This window comes from Elephantulus edwardii, unplaced genomic scaffold (genome assembly GCF_000299155.1).
Source record: "Elephantulus edwardii isolate Elephantulus edwardi_28Jun2011 unplaced genomic scaffold, EleEdw1.0 scaffold00144, whole genome shotgun sequence".
NCBI lineage: Eukaryota > Metazoa > Chordata > Mammalia > Macroscelidea > Macroscelididae > Elephantulus > Elephantulus edwardii.
The window spans coordinates 6,787,335-6,802,950 of record NW_006399894.1 but is presented as its reverse complement, the minus strand read 5'-3'; the positions used below and the strand labels follow the sequence as shown (position 1 = coordinate 6,802,950).

At 36.5% G+C, this 15,616-nt stretch overlaps 1 protein-coding gene across 2 annotated transcripts in view; it reads left to right on the top strand.

The window, feature by feature from the left end:
* The window catches only part of CCSER1 (coiled-coil serine-rich protein 1), a 1,860,678-nt gene that overhangs the window by 646,412 nt on the left and 1,198,650 nt on the right, over positions 1-15,616 (top strand). For both annotated transcript variants that reach the window (XM_006894481.1, XM_006894482.1), the window contains exon 7: positions 10,830-10,913. In XM_006894481.1, coding sequence (XP_006894543.1) covers positions 10,830-10,913 — 84 coding nt within the window. The remainder of the gene's footprint in view (positions 1-10,829; positions 10,914-15,616) is intronic.

The window sequence follows — 15,616 nt, the reverse complement described above, 5'->3', positions numbered from 1 at the left end:
TTCCATAATTATAATCTTCTTCTGTAGCTGTTCAAATAACTCTACATCAATATATTTCTTTTGGTTCTCTCTCTCTGGGGTATTAATTGGCTCTGTTTTGTTTTGTTTCTCAGAGAAGGATTATTTTGTTTTTTTCATGAAGATTAAGGCTGACATTGATTTCATGTGCTTTCTTGACATTATGTCAGTGTTTTCTTTGTAGATGTCAGGTGTTGTAACTATATAATATGCCATTATATGTCAATGTTTTGTGAAGCACCTGTATAGTAGTGCTCCCCTCTTGGAAACAATAGTCAACCCAGTAGGGATGAATGTTGTCCTTCTGAATCCATGGCTCCTCCCAAGTCTCTTTTATTTGAGTTTAAGACATCCCATGTGATGTACCTAGGCAGCAGTGTTTAAGGCCAAAGTACTTGTGATATTGGTGTTCCTGGCAGCTGTGTGTCTCCAGAAAGTGGGTCAGTGGAGACTGCAGGCAACAGGGCAGTAGGGTTTCCAGATGGTAGGGGCAGCTGTCTAGTGCTCTGGGTGGGATTAAGTCTAGACAACACTGAAACTGCAGTTCCTCAACCTGGCAGGCAGTGGCTCTCACAGGCCAGGGTATGAGTGCACCTGGGCTGGGCTACAGCCTTTAGCAGATGCTTGGGATACAGTGGCTGGAAGACGCTCCCATGCTGGCTGTGCCAGCTAGGTCTTGGCATCTTGCAACAGAGCTACGGTAAAATCCCTGATGAGTTTCTCCCACATGATGAGCATATTCTGCAAGATGAGCATATCCCAAGAAAAGAGATAATGTGTTTTGTAAATAATAAAATCCTGTATAATCATACAGTGCTAGTATCATTGCCTTTTGAGTTGTGGAGATTAGTAAAAATTATTAAGATTTTTTTCTCCAAGATTCTGATTTAAAGATGGAAAGGAACTAGTATGCAGTGCCTTCAGCAATTGCTAGAGATTATTAGCAGATAGACTGCTGTTTCAAGGGATAATTGTATTTTTATATTTGATTTGTATGCTAAAAATTATTGTCTTATACTTGACAAAATTGTTCTTATTGTTAGGTTTGTTTACTACAACGTTTAGTGACCCTTTGAACCTAACTGAAATAAACCCTATCCTGTGATATCCTCATCATCTCTGAAATACTCAAGCCTATTGGTGCAGTCACTGTGTCAATCTGTCTTGTTTAGGGTCTTACTATTCTTCACTAACCCTCCACCTTTCCAAGCATGATGTTGCTTTTTAATGAATAGCCTCTCCTAGCAACATGTCCAGAGTAAGAGAGGCAAAGCTTCCCCATCAAAGCCTCCAAATAGGCTACACTTTACCAAGACATATCTGTTTATTCTTCTGACACTCCATGGGATGTTTGGTACTCTTCTTCAACATCACAAACGCATTGATTCTTCTACTATCATCCTTATTTATTGTCTATCTCTCAGTAGCATAGAAAGTAATTGAAGAGACTATGGCCTGAAACACATGAAATATAGTATTCAAACTGACATCATTGTTTTCCAGAATTTTGGAGAGGTCCCTGACAGCAGACTTGCTGACAGCAAATATGTTTCCTGATCTTATGACTGCTGGTACCAAGGGTATTAATTGTGGATCCAAGTAAAATGAATTAATTGACAGTTTAAGTCTTTTCTGCTTCTACCGTGATGTAGTACAGTGGTTCAGTAAGTAGTAAGGAACTTTGTTTCCTTGATATATAGATGTAATCTATACTTAAGGTTGTAGTCCTTAGTCTTCTACAGTAGGTAGTTCACGTTCTCTTCACTTACAGCAAGTGTAGGTGTGTCATCTGCATAATGCAGGTTGTTGATGAGTGTTTCTCTGTATTTCATCTCACATTCTTCCTTTATAGTCTATTCATGAATTATTTGATCACTACACAATTTGAACAGATATGTTTAAAGTATATAACCTTTATTCACACCCTTTTCTGATTTTAAGACATGCAGTGTTCCCTTTTTTTCATCCAAAAAACAGTTTCTTGGTCTAGGCATAAATTATGTAAGAGCTGATTAAGGGTTCTGGGATTCTCATTCTTCTAATGTTAGCCATAATTTGCTAACATTAATTAATGACCCACATTGTCAAATGCCTTAGAATAGTTGATAAAACTGGTAGGCATTCTTCTGGTATTTTCTGCTTTCAGCCAGAATCCATTTGACAACAGCAGTGATATATCTGGTTCTATGGCATCTTCTAGACCCAACTTAAACTTCTGGCACTTACCTGTCAGTGTCCTGTTCCAGTGGTTTTATTGGATGATCATCAGCAATATTTTTCTTGTATGTGATATTAATAATATTGTTTGATAATTTCCACATTCTGTTAGATCACCTTTCTTGATATGGCTGAACCAGTCAGTCAGCTAGGCAACCCTCCTTCAAATTTCCTGACATAGACTGGTGAGCACATCCAGGGTTGAATCTGCTAGCTGAAACATGTTAATTGGTATCCCGTCTATTTTGGGGACTTTATTTATTTGCCAGTATCTTCAGTATGGCTTGAAACTCTTCCTTTGTTATTACCAAATTATCTCAGTTAAGAAATACCATTGTCTTCATTTGGTATGTTGTTGTTGTTGTTATGTGTCATCAACAACAGCTCTGAACCCTTCTCTATCTTGAGCCAAACTTATTGTCACTGACATCCCGTAACCCCAGTCACTGAGTCAATCATCTCATTGAGGGTCTCCCTCTCTTGCACTGTGCCATCATCATGCTCCCAATCATGATGTCCCTCTCCAAGGACCGTTCACCCTATCCTTGCAACATGCCCAAATCATGTCAGATGGAGCTTCATAATCTTTGCCTTCTGGCTTCACCCTCTTAAGCATGAAACGGTTTGTTCTCCTAACAGTCCATGGTATATTTAGTACTCCTCTCCAGGACCACAGTTCAAAGGCATCAACTCTCCTGTTACTATTCCTAGTTATTATCCAGGTTTTTGATACATAGAGTTTAATTGTGAAGATCATGGCCTGAATCAGGCACACCTTAGTCTCCATACTGACATCATTTTTCTTCAGTACTCTAGAGAGGTCCTTGACAGCCAATTTCCCAATGCAGTTCATCTTTTTATTTCCTATGTGCTGGTACCAAGAATGTATTTATTTTTAATTTTTTTCAAGAATGTATTTTTAAAAGATAACCAAAATGTGATTTATTAAGGTTTGTAATGTGTCTTCTTCACCCTGGAACCTCTACTCTTGGAGGCAGCTTCTCTCGTCTTGTGATCGCATAATGGAAGTTTTTGGGTTGTGTTTGATGTGCGCCATTGATTTTTTTTTCCCTAAAAGTGGGTGTCAGTTGAACTTTTGACCCAAAATTTTGACAAAGATTATTAATTTTACAATGAACTTTCTTTAAGTGATACAGCAATCATTTGTCTATTTGCTATACTGAGAGGCTTGGGGCTGCTGTGATGCTGAACACAACCATAGTCATGTCAAATACCATAATGGTTACTCATCATGTACAGTGTTTAAAGGAGCTTCCAGATTGATTCAGGTTGGGAAGCAGGAGTGGCATCCACTTCCTAAACTAGATGTCTCTCGAAACTCTACAAACATATCGAAATGATGTTAATTAGAAAACAGAATTCATGTCATTTTTGCCAGGGTTGCTTTGAGTTGTATTCAACTTGACAACACTTAACCACTGCTAAGAGAAGCTAAGTGTTGTAAAAATGGGAGGAACATTCTTCCACTTTTCACATCACTATTTATCAATGTGCTGTATGACGTAATCTGGATTTTCTGTGATGCTGAACCTTGTTCCATTAGGGTATCAAATACCATAATGGTTTTCCAATGTGAACAGTGTTTGGTGTAGCTCCCAGTTTGTAAAACAGGTTTGGAAGCAGGAGTGGCATCCACATCCTAGACCACATTGCTCGGGAAACTCTATGAACTTGGAGAAATGACTATAGCTATGGAAAGGCATTATGTCTTTTGTTCATAGAGTCGCTATGAGTTATTCTCGACTCAGCAGCAATCAGCAACAACAACAATGTATTTTCTAAGTAAGTGCCACAATATGGCATTCTTTTTTTAAATTGTTGAAATTAGGTAGACCAAAATTTGACAGATTATTAAACAAAATCTATTTGCTGGTTCCTTAAAAAAGAAAAAAAAAGTATATTCTTTGTGCATAGAATGTTTTTATTTCTCTAGCAAATTAAATACCTTGCTTTTGTTTATAGATTTCTATGAATATAATATTAAAGAAACATACCATTATTGCAAATCAGTGGGTGATTAAACATTTAAATTATTGAATCTGAAATAAGATAGTCTTTTTTGTTAAAGACAATGTTAAGACATTAATTCTGACAGCATCAAGTAATAATAATTAATGTTAATAATAGTTTATGGAATTTTTCAGTGCTTTCACACTAAATAATAGTACATTTAAAAATTTATTTTATGTTAGTTTACACACTCGACCTTACTTTTAAGATATATTTTTTTCACCTTGATTTCAGTTTCTGAAAGGCAATTCCTCCTGTAGACTTGTGATGATTTTATGCCTGGACTGCTTTATTTCATTAACAACTTACGTGTTGCATACAACATCCTCTTGAAGCAAAATTATGAAAGAATGATAGGAAGCCAGTTATTTAGGTAGAGTTGCAAAATACAAAATACATTATTAACTATTGTTCCTTTCTACAAACACTGCATAATGCCACTGTTTTAAAGCAGATCTGACATCGAAGTTGGGTGGGGAGAGTAAAAGAGGATAAATAATGTATACTGCATTGCAACAGATGAGGGAGAAAATTGTTCAGCAGCAATATATGATTGGGTATTATTGTCATGACAAGAGTCAGAAAAACATGTATAATGGAGTGGACTGGGAGAGGGAATGTATAAAAATGATTTTTTAAAAATTTTTTTTTTTTTACTTTTCAAAGAGAAAAGTGAACTGGGAGGAGGGGTGGGCAAGGAAAAAAGTGTGCAAAAATGAATGAATGGAAATCCAAAGTTTCTGTCAACTTTAATTAAATAAAAATTTTAAAAAGTTATTGTACCTTTTTTTTTTGTTTTCTGATCTTTGTCTTGCTGTCCTTCTTGCCATGTTCCTATTTTCTTTCTTTCCTGCCCCCCGTAATGTCTTTTCCCTAGATATTCTGATAATTTGGCTGTGTTCTTTTATTTCTTAATATTTTGACCTTTTCATTTACAAGAATGAGTGAAACAGCTTGTAAGTCATAAAGTCCTCTAGAGAGAAAACCAGAAGTCTATAAATAGGAAAAGAGTCATGATGACTCAATACTAAATTTGACGTGATTTTGAAACTAGTAGCCAAGATAGTGTTTATAATTCTACGTGAGGATTGAATACTGGAAAGTTTGTGAGTTAGAGATTTTAATTTAGAGTTATGATATTACTTTTGTCTGCATTTCTAATTTCAGTAAAAGTTCTTTTTGAAGGTGAATTATGGGTTTTACTTGCCTTAATATTATGGAACCTGATTTTCATTTACACAATAGTCAAACAATGAGTTGATTAAAAGTACTGGCACTAAATATAGCAAAATGTATGGAAAATGGAGTAAAAACACTAAAGTAGGAGTAAATTGCCTACTGTGTATCTCTGTAATTTTACAAGCATATAAAAGAAAATTTCACATTTAAAACAAATTGTATTGAAAGTTGTGGGGATGTGTCCTGTCTCCATGTCTTTTCAATCTATTGGCAAAATATATTATGCAGGAGGCTGAGCTCTGTGAGGAAGTATGTGGCATAAGAATTGTAGGAAGATTCATCCACAACCTGCGTTATGCATATGACACTACCTTGCTGAAACTGAGGAGGATCTGGAACACTTGCTGCAGAAGATCAAGGACTGCAGCCTTCAATATGGATTGAAGTTCAATCAACATCAAGAAAACAAAGATTCTCACCATTAGACCAATTGGCAGCATTATGATAGACAGTGAAAAGATTAAGATTGTTAACAACTTTAGTTTGCTTGACTCCAAAAGCAACACTCCTGATACCAGTAGTCAAGAAATCAAAGGATGAATTCCATTGTGAAAGTTGGCTGTCAAGGACTTTTCCAGAGTACTGAAGAGCAACAATGTCAGTCTTGAGATTAAGGTGTGCCTTATGAAGGCCATGATCTTCGCAATTACTTGCTATGCATCAGAAAGCTGTACAGTGACTAGGGATATAGAAGGATAATTGATGCCTTTGAGCTGTGGTGCTGGAGAAGAGTATTGAATATACCATGGGGAATGAACATATTTCTGCTATAATTGATGTGAAATATTATGATATAATTAAAGTGAACTATTTGAAATTGCTCTGAATATAAATATTTAACAAAAATAATAAAAAAGAAATTAAAGAAAAATACTGTATATTAGTAGTAGCTGTTAAGTTAGCTCTGACTTGAAACCTGCTCTGTCCTGTACCAACTTTACTGTCTCCAACACACCTATCCTCATTACCCCAGTCACTCGTATCAATCCATTTCATCAACGGTCTCCCTCTCTTTCTCCATCTCTCCATCCTCCCAAGCATGATGTTCCTCTCCAAGGACCAGTCCCACCTTGCAACATGACCAAAGAATGTCAGACAAAGCTTCAGAATCCTTGCTTCCCAGGTGCAGGCTGGATTCACCACAGCTCAAAGGCACCAATTATCTTTCTATCATCCCTAGTCATTATCCAGCTCTCTGACACATAGCAAGAAATTGTGAAGACTATGGCCTTAAGCAGGTGCATCTTAGTCTCCAGACTGATATCATTGGTCTTCAGTACTCTTTAGAAGTCACTAACAGCTGACTTCCCTAATGTAATTTGTCCCTTGATTTCCTGGATGCTTGTACCAAGAGTGTTGATTGTGGAGCCAAGCAAACTAAAGTTGTTAACTATCTCAATCTCTTCACCCAATGGTGAGATTCTTTGTTTTCTTGTTGTTGAGCTTCAATCCATATTGAAGGTTGCAGTCCTTGATCTTCTGCAACAAAAACTTCAGGTCCTCCTCTTGAATGATCTGTTCTGCATATAGATTGAAAAGGTATGGAGATACATCCCTTATAGTGACCTCATGTACAACAGAAAGCAGTTTTACTTTGTACCATTCCATCTTCATGATAATATAAATGTTTGAGTACAATATTGCATGTATTTAAGCCTAGAGAACTCATTTTCCTTAATTACTTTGGACCTTATTCTGTTGTGATTCATAGAATTCCCACTGAATTATTTTATTTTATTTATCTACACTGCTTTAGTATGGAAGTTCTGAGGAGACTACACTAGGATTTGGAAGATAAGTAGCATAGCTTCTAACATCGTAGAAAAAAAATATCAGAGAAACAAAAACCAACCAAACAAACAAAAAACAAAACCCAAAACAAAACAGTCAACCACAGTAATATCAGATGACTGATGGTAACTACGCAGTAGTTTTTGTTAACCTCTCTTGATTTGGCCCCAATCCATGACACCTCCATGCACAGTGGAACGAAATAAGGTCTAATCAGTCCTGTAGTCAGTTACTATGATAAGTTAAGACTGAAATTATTTTAACTCATGAGGTTTTATTTTAGTGGGTTTTGGGTTGTGGTGTTTTGTTTTGTTTTTACAGTAGATATCCCGACTTTTCTAGTCTCTATCCCTTAGTCTAAAACATCTCTTGTTCAGAATTACAGCAATTCTTGCTACTAGAAGACAATGTGACTGGGAATGAGGTGCATTGGCTCAGAGTCAAATCTAGGTCTCCTACATTGAAAGTAAGAATTCTAAAGCAATAAATCACTAATGTCATGTAGAACTATAAACTGAAAACCAAGTCCATTGCCATGGAGTTGACTCTGACTTGTAGTGAATCTATAATACAGATGAGAACCAGCCCATAGCGTTTCTAAGGCAATAAATCTTTTTGGAAGCAGATGCACATCTTTGTCCCAGGAAGGAGCTGGTAGTTTCAAACAGTTGACCTTTAAGGTAACAGACAAACACTTTAACCACTATGGCACAGGGATTCTTGTTATATCTTGATATGCACATATATTTGCATACATATATGTTTATCTAGTTGTTTGTGTCTATAGAAATATATGAATGTTTATATGTGTATTTTATATGTTGTTGCTGTGTACCATTGAGTTAGAACTGACCCACCAGTGGGTTTTTAGAGGCAGTTAATCACACAGGAGGAGATTGCCCATTCTTCCCCCTTATATTTATATGTACATATATTTGTATAAGGCTGTTAACCTGCTTGAACTCACCAGTCATTCAGTGGAGGAAAAGATAAGACATTTTCCTAATGCAAAAATTTATAGCATCATAAATCCTATGTACAGTTATGCTCTAATAGGTTTACCAGAAGTTAGAATCATATTGACAGCAGTGGAATTGTTGGAGATTTTCCTTAATACAAGGTTATTATTGTTGTAGAATTGTCTCTAACTCATATGACCTTGTGTACAGTAGAATGAAACATGACTCAGTTCTACCCCTTACAGTCCCTGCTGTGCTCAAGGCCATTTTTAGAGCCACTTTGTCAGTCAATCTTGAGAACCTTCTTTTTTGCTGACTATCAAGCAAGATGTCTTTCTTCAGGGACTAGCCTCCTGTTAGCCTACCCAAAGTATGTCTTCAAGGCAGTATGCCATATGACTTCTGCCATGTAACTACTGTAGTAATTCGTTGTAGATCCAAGTAAAGTTTTATCCTTGGCATCTTCAATCTTTTTTTTCCATTTATCATGATTATTGGTCCAATTTTGAGATATTTGAGAGTTTTTGTTTTGTTTTGTTTTTACTGTTATGACACAATACATTTTGAATACTGTAGTCTTTCTTCTTCATTAGTATTTAATGTAGCATAGTCTATAGGGAGTTTGCTCCTAGTCCCAAGGCAACTGTACCTCTCTCATGCTTCCAATCTACCAAGAACTCCACAGAAGAAAAGCAGGCAGTTTCCTTCAATGCAATTTATAGCCTCAGAAAACTCATCAGAGATTCAGCCAGAAGTGGATGTCAACTTAATAGCAGTAAGCTTGAGTTTTCTCTAAGCAAGCAAAATTCTATCATCTGAATAGTACTGATTGTAAAGTTGCAAAATGTGGGTATTTTTTAAAATTTTTGGACCAAAAAAAATCCTTTAAAATCCCTATAATTGTTAGGTGTTGCCAAGTTATTTAGATTCATCAAAGCACTTAGTCACAACAGAATAAAACACTACTTGATCCTGCATGATCCTTATCAAAGGAAGAGATATTTAGAGATGAGTATGATTATCACCTTCAGTTATTAGTGTGTACTTTTAGACTCTGCCTCAATTTTCCATCTGAATTCAGGATCATCTCTGAGATGCCTGAGATACTGACTAAGGTGGTGGCAGCTGAGGCCCTCTTCAGGCAGCCTCCCAGTCAATGATAAGATAGATGGAGTTTCAAGAAAAAAAACCAAACTATTGCTTTTGATGTAGAACCAAGTCATAGCTGACCCATCACTGGGATTCTGAGACTGTAAATGGCACAGTTGACAGGGGACAGAACAGAGATAGAGCTTTAAGACTACTGTGGAAATTCAAGAAGTCATAAAGGGCTGGAGTTAGCCAATAAGGAATGTTGTTGTTGTTGTTGTTGTTAGGTGTTGTCAAGTCAAACACGACTAATAGCGATCCTTAGGAACAAAATTTCTCAGTCATGTTCTATCCTGTACCATCCTCACACTTCCTGACACACAAGAGCCCATTGCAACATCCACCATGTCAATCCACCTGATTGAGGGTCTTCCTGTCCTTAACTGACTCTTCACCATTCTCAGCATCATATTCTACTCCAAGTAATAGCACTTCCTAGCAACATGCCTAAAGTATGAAGAAGAGATTATATAATTTGGTCATGTTTGTTTCAGAGTAATTAAATACTGAGAGCACAGGATGGTTTCCTAGTTATTATTTTAAGAAATTAGAAGAAAATGACAGCAGTAATTAAAAAAATAATTTTTAGGATGGACAACAAGGCTGCTGTTAAACTGAATGTTTAGTTGCAATGTCTGGTTAATGCTGAGGTTTTATGAGTTGGATCTTGGCAGGTAATAACTCTGGACTAATTATTTGTGTCTGAGTTAGTGACGGCTATGAGTGTGAAGGTGTTCTGTGTACAGTGGACATAGCTAAGTGGCCATACAGGGTGAGAAAATTAAAGTCACAAAGGCTGAAGACTGTATCATGACCATTGCTTTAAGTATTAATATTTAACTGTCATAGGCGAATACATGATAGAAAAAGAATTAATTCTTAGAATGTATTTTTGTTTGCATAGAAACTTCAGGGAAAAAAACCCTTAAGGTAATTCTAACTTCCTGATTTCTGTTTTAGGTAACAGAAAAGACAAATATATTACCCCCACACTGGTATTAGGAGTGTGTGTGTGTGTGTGTGTGTGTGTGTGTGTGTGTGTGTGTGTACACATATATGGAGAGAGGCTTAAGAATGAGTAATTGTGATTGATTGTGCTACAAATTGAAAGGTATGAGGTTCAAAACTCCCAGCTGTTGCACTAGAGAAACTGTGATTTACTGCCTCTGAAAGCCACTGGAAGGTCAGTGACAGGTTAGGTCTTAAAAACCACACATAGCTTATGTCATATGTCATCATTTAAGACATCAACATTTGTCACACCTTATGTTACAGTTCAAAAGTATATTTTGAAAAATTATTTCTATATAGAAAAATGGAATTAGTCAAATAAAATGTGTCTTCCCTTTTTGAAGCTGTTATTCATTATGGAGAGAAAAGTGAAAGTGTTGAGCCTGTCATGAGATCACTTTGATGTTTTTATAGGATATGATGAAGGATGAATGTTCCATGCTCAAGCTGCAGCTGAAAGAAAGGGATGAACTCATTTCCCAACTTCAGGAAGAGTTGGTAAGTGATAACAATGTTTGGACAAGAGTTGTTGACCTTGCAAGGTCATGTGCTGCAAACTCTACAACAATCACATCATGTATTTCTTATCTTAACACTTCTCTTGGTGATTAATCTCTGATTAATTTTATATTCTGCAATTATAAAAACTGTGTACTTGAATCCCAGAACACTTAATTTTGCACATAGGAAACCTGTACATAGACAAAGAGATATTTGAACAGAGCAAGAGACTACTGTGTGATTATAAATTAACAAAAATATGTATCAGAGATGCGTCCTTTTGCCATACGTATTCAAACTGTAGATCGAGCAAATCATCCAAGAATCTTGACTATATACAGAAGAATGTGGCATCAAAATTGGAGGAAGACTCATTAACGACCTGTAATAAGCAGATGGCACAGCCAGCCCTGTTTGTTGTAAGTGAAGAGTACCTGAAAGCTCTTAGTGATGAAGCTTAATGATTATAGCTTTTAATATAGATTACAATTCAATATAAAGAGATGAAAAACTGAATAAACAACCTCATTATATAGGGGAGAAAAAAAGAGACTGCAGTTACAAAGGATTTAATTTTACTTAGATCCATGATGAAGATCCATGGAAGCAGTAGTCAAGAAATGGAGTGATATATTTACTCAGGCAAGTCATTTCGAAAAACCTCTATAAAATATTAACAAGCAAAGATGCTGCTTTAAAGATTAATGTGTCTCTGATACACATGTGTCAGTCATTTCATAGACATAGAAAAGGTGGACAATGAATAAGAAGCACTGATGCGTCTGAATAGTTGTATTGGTAGAATGAACCAATCTATCTTGAAAGTACAGCCAGTCATGTTCCTGAGAAGTGGAGATGACGAGAACCTGTCTCAAGTATTTTTTAATATGTTGTCAAGAAGGACCCATCTCAGGGGAGCTCTGGTGGCCTAGTGGCAATGACCTGAAACTACAATCCCAGAGGCGCACGGTTCGAATCCACCAGATGCTCTGCAGAGGAAGGAGGGGCAATTTCCTCCTGTACCAGTCAGATCTGATTTGACGGTACACTCACACAAAAATAATAAAAATAAAAATAATATTCAAAAAAAGGACCCATCTCTTCATTAGGAAATTATATTTGACAAACTAGAAAATCAAAGATTAGAAAACTCATAATTAGATGTGTAAACTTACTGACTTCAACAATGAAAGCAAACATAGAATGTTAGTGATAATGGCAAAAAGCTGGCCAGTGTTTTGTTTTGTTTTTTTATTTGCATATAAGATCATTGTGAATTGGAAATTACTTGAAAGCACCTAAAAATAATATAGATATTTGAAAAACAGAAAGATATGTATATTTTTCTTTAAAAAAATATACCTGCTTTTCAGTGGGGGAAAAGGAAATGGTACAGTCGAGTGGGAGGTGTGGCACCAAAATGAATCCAGGGTCTTTAACAGTAGTGGGCAGACTCTGAGGGGCCACTAAGGTTTGTATCACCCACCACCCAGTGAGGTAACTTGTCAATCTCTCCTGTTACCTGGCTGTAATGATATAGGTGGATAGGCCATGACACTCCCCAGTGGGTAGAGGCATAATTCTTTGCGTTGGCTATGGGAGAGGGGAGGGGTTGCAGGAAGTCTTGCAAGGTGAGACCAAAATGATTTAGTTGTACTTTACTTGGCTATGCTGCTAAACCTGTAGTGGGGAGAAGTTTATCTAATGATTTACCACACTCAGTGATCCCAATCCTGGTGATTTCACAGCTCTGAACAAAAAAAAGAGAAAGGGATCATTGAACCAGAGTTTGTCACCTTTAATTAGAACTATCAGGACTCTTGAAGCCAGAGCCCACATTGCATATTGTAAAGTGTGTACTTTACAATTGCATGTTGTAAAGCGTGTGCTTATTTCTATAGCTAGATATATATTTCTATAGCTAGATATATATTTGTGTATTATAAAGCAAAGTATTGAGTTATCTTGCAAACCAAAAAAAGGGATTTGATTATACACTTTTATAAAGATCTTTGGTGCCTCGTGTCAAGAAGCTGCAATCCTGAAGTCACATTGCTTGAGACCACCAGTGGCTCTACAGGAGAAGGATGAGCTATCTCCTTCCATGTGATTAACTGCCTATGAAAACCCCTGGAGGGTCACCTATGGGTCAGTTCCAACTCTACACAACAACAAGCCTGTCAGAAATATGATAACCTGAATGGATTTTTGGTTAACATAACTATATTGTATAATATCTAAATAATTTATAACTTCTGCAAATATATGTGTATGGTTCATCTTTCTCAGGCTTTCTTTAAAATGTGGCATCACAAAATAAGAAAATGAATAGACTCAGTTTCACAGTATGATGATACATATTTTAGTAGGTAGCAGGAATATCATAGGACAATATTTTTGGATGTATGTTTGCAATTTAAATGCTTATCAGTATATAAACCCTCTTTTGCCTTATGGACATATGAACTGTTATATAAATTTAAAGAGTGATAGTAGTCTCACAAAAAAGATAGGATTGACTTTTAAAAAATTCATTCCAGTTTTTTTTAAAACCAGGAAAATTAATATATAGGAAAAGAGGCCCTGACTCATTATTAGAATCAAAGAAAAATCCTAGTCATTAATATTCTTTATGATCATTTCAAGTTTGACTGTATTAAATAATGATGGATTATCTAATTATTAAATAAAATTAAATTATAAAATATTTTACAGATCATCAACCTTCTGAGACTCCTGTTAGTGGGATTTCAGATAACTTCGGAGCATATTTTATTGATTCAAAAATGAAAAACATTTTTATTGAAACTTACCCTTGATGTAGACTGTGTTCTTATCATTGGATTAATGTTGATCACTAATCCTACCAGGTCTGCAAATCAGTTCTAAAATTAACAAAATAAGCATCACTTATATTACTGGAAATAATATTTTATAACTATGTAATTAATAGCTCTATAATGCAAATTAGATTACATAATGAGAAAATGTTAGGTTTAATATAATACCATAAAGTGTTGTGTTGTTGTTAGGTGCCCTTGAGTCTACTAATCTAAGCAACACTGTGAACAACAGATCTGAAATCCTTCCCCATCCTGTGCTCTTTTCACGATCCCCATCATGTTCAAGCCCACCAACATAGTCTCTGTGTCAATCCATCTAATTGAGTGTCTTCTTCTCTTTCACTGACACTCTACCTTTTCCAGGATGATGTCATTTTTCAAGTACTGGCCCCTTTTGAAAACATACCAAAAGTATGAGAGATGAAGTGTCATCATCCTTGTCTATAAGGAGCAGTCTGGTTGAATTTTATCCAAGATAGTTTCATTTGTTCTTTTGGCAGGACATGGTATATTTAGTATTCTTCTCCAGTATGACAGTTCAAAGACATAATGCTTATCCATTGTCCAACTTTTGGCTGTGCAGGAAGCAATTGAAAATAGCATGGTTCAGAAAAGATTTACCCCAGTCTTGAAACTGACATTAGCATTTTAAAGATATTCCTGACAAGAGGTTTCCCCAGAGCAATGGAAAAAAAAAACAAAAACAAAAAAACAAAACACCACAGTTTGTGTTCTAGAGTACATGGTACTAAACTTCAGGTTGTTGTTATGTGCCATCAAGTCACCTACAACTTAAAGTGACCCTATGTACAGCAGTCCTAACCCGTGCTCTATCCCATTCCAATCTTATTGTCTCCGAAATGCCTCTTCCCATTACCCCAGTCACTGAATCTATCCATCTTATCAAGGGTCTTCCTCTCCTGCATTGTCTTTCCACCCTCCCAAAAATGTTGTCCCTCTCCAAAGACTGATCCTGACTGTGCCATGTCCAAAGTATGTCAGACGAAACTTCAGAAACCTTGCCTCCAAGTAGCAGCCTGACTTCACCATCTCCAGGACAAACATGTTTGTTCTCCCAGCCGTCCATGGTATGATCAATATTTTTCTCTGGCAGTACAGCTCAAAGGCATCAATTCTCCTTCTACCATCCCTAGTCATTGTCCAGCTCTCTGATGCATAGAAAGTAATTGAAATGACCACGGACTGTATCAGGCACACCTTAGTCTCCAAACTCACATAGTTGCTCTTAGGTACTCTGGAGGGGTCTCTGACAGCAGACTTTCCCAATACAATTCATCTTTTAATTTCCTGACTGCTGGTTTCAAGACTGTTGATTGTAAAGCCAAGCATACTATAACTGTAACAATCTCAATATCTTCACCATCCATCATAATGCTGCCAATCATCCCAGTGGTGAGAATCTTTGTTTTCTTGATGTTGAGCTTCAATCCATATTGAAGACTGCAGTCCTTGACCTTCTGCAGCAAGTACTTCAGGTCCTCCTCAGTTTGAGCAAGGAGGGTTGTATCATCTGCATAACACAGGTTGTCGATGAATCTTCCTCCAATCATGATGCCACATTCCTCCTCATAAATCCCAGCTTCCTGAATGATATTTTCTGCATATAGATTTAATGTAGGGAGACAGGAAATATCCTTGGTGCACACCCTTCCATATTTTGAACCATGAAGTGTTTCCTTGCTCTGTTCTGATGACTTCCTCCTGGTCCAAGTATAGGTTTCACATAAGCCTAGTCAAGTGTTCTGGCATTCCCATTCTTCACAGAGTCAGCCACAGTTTGTTCTGATCTACACAGTCAAATGCCTTTGCATAGTCAAGGAAACACACACACACACA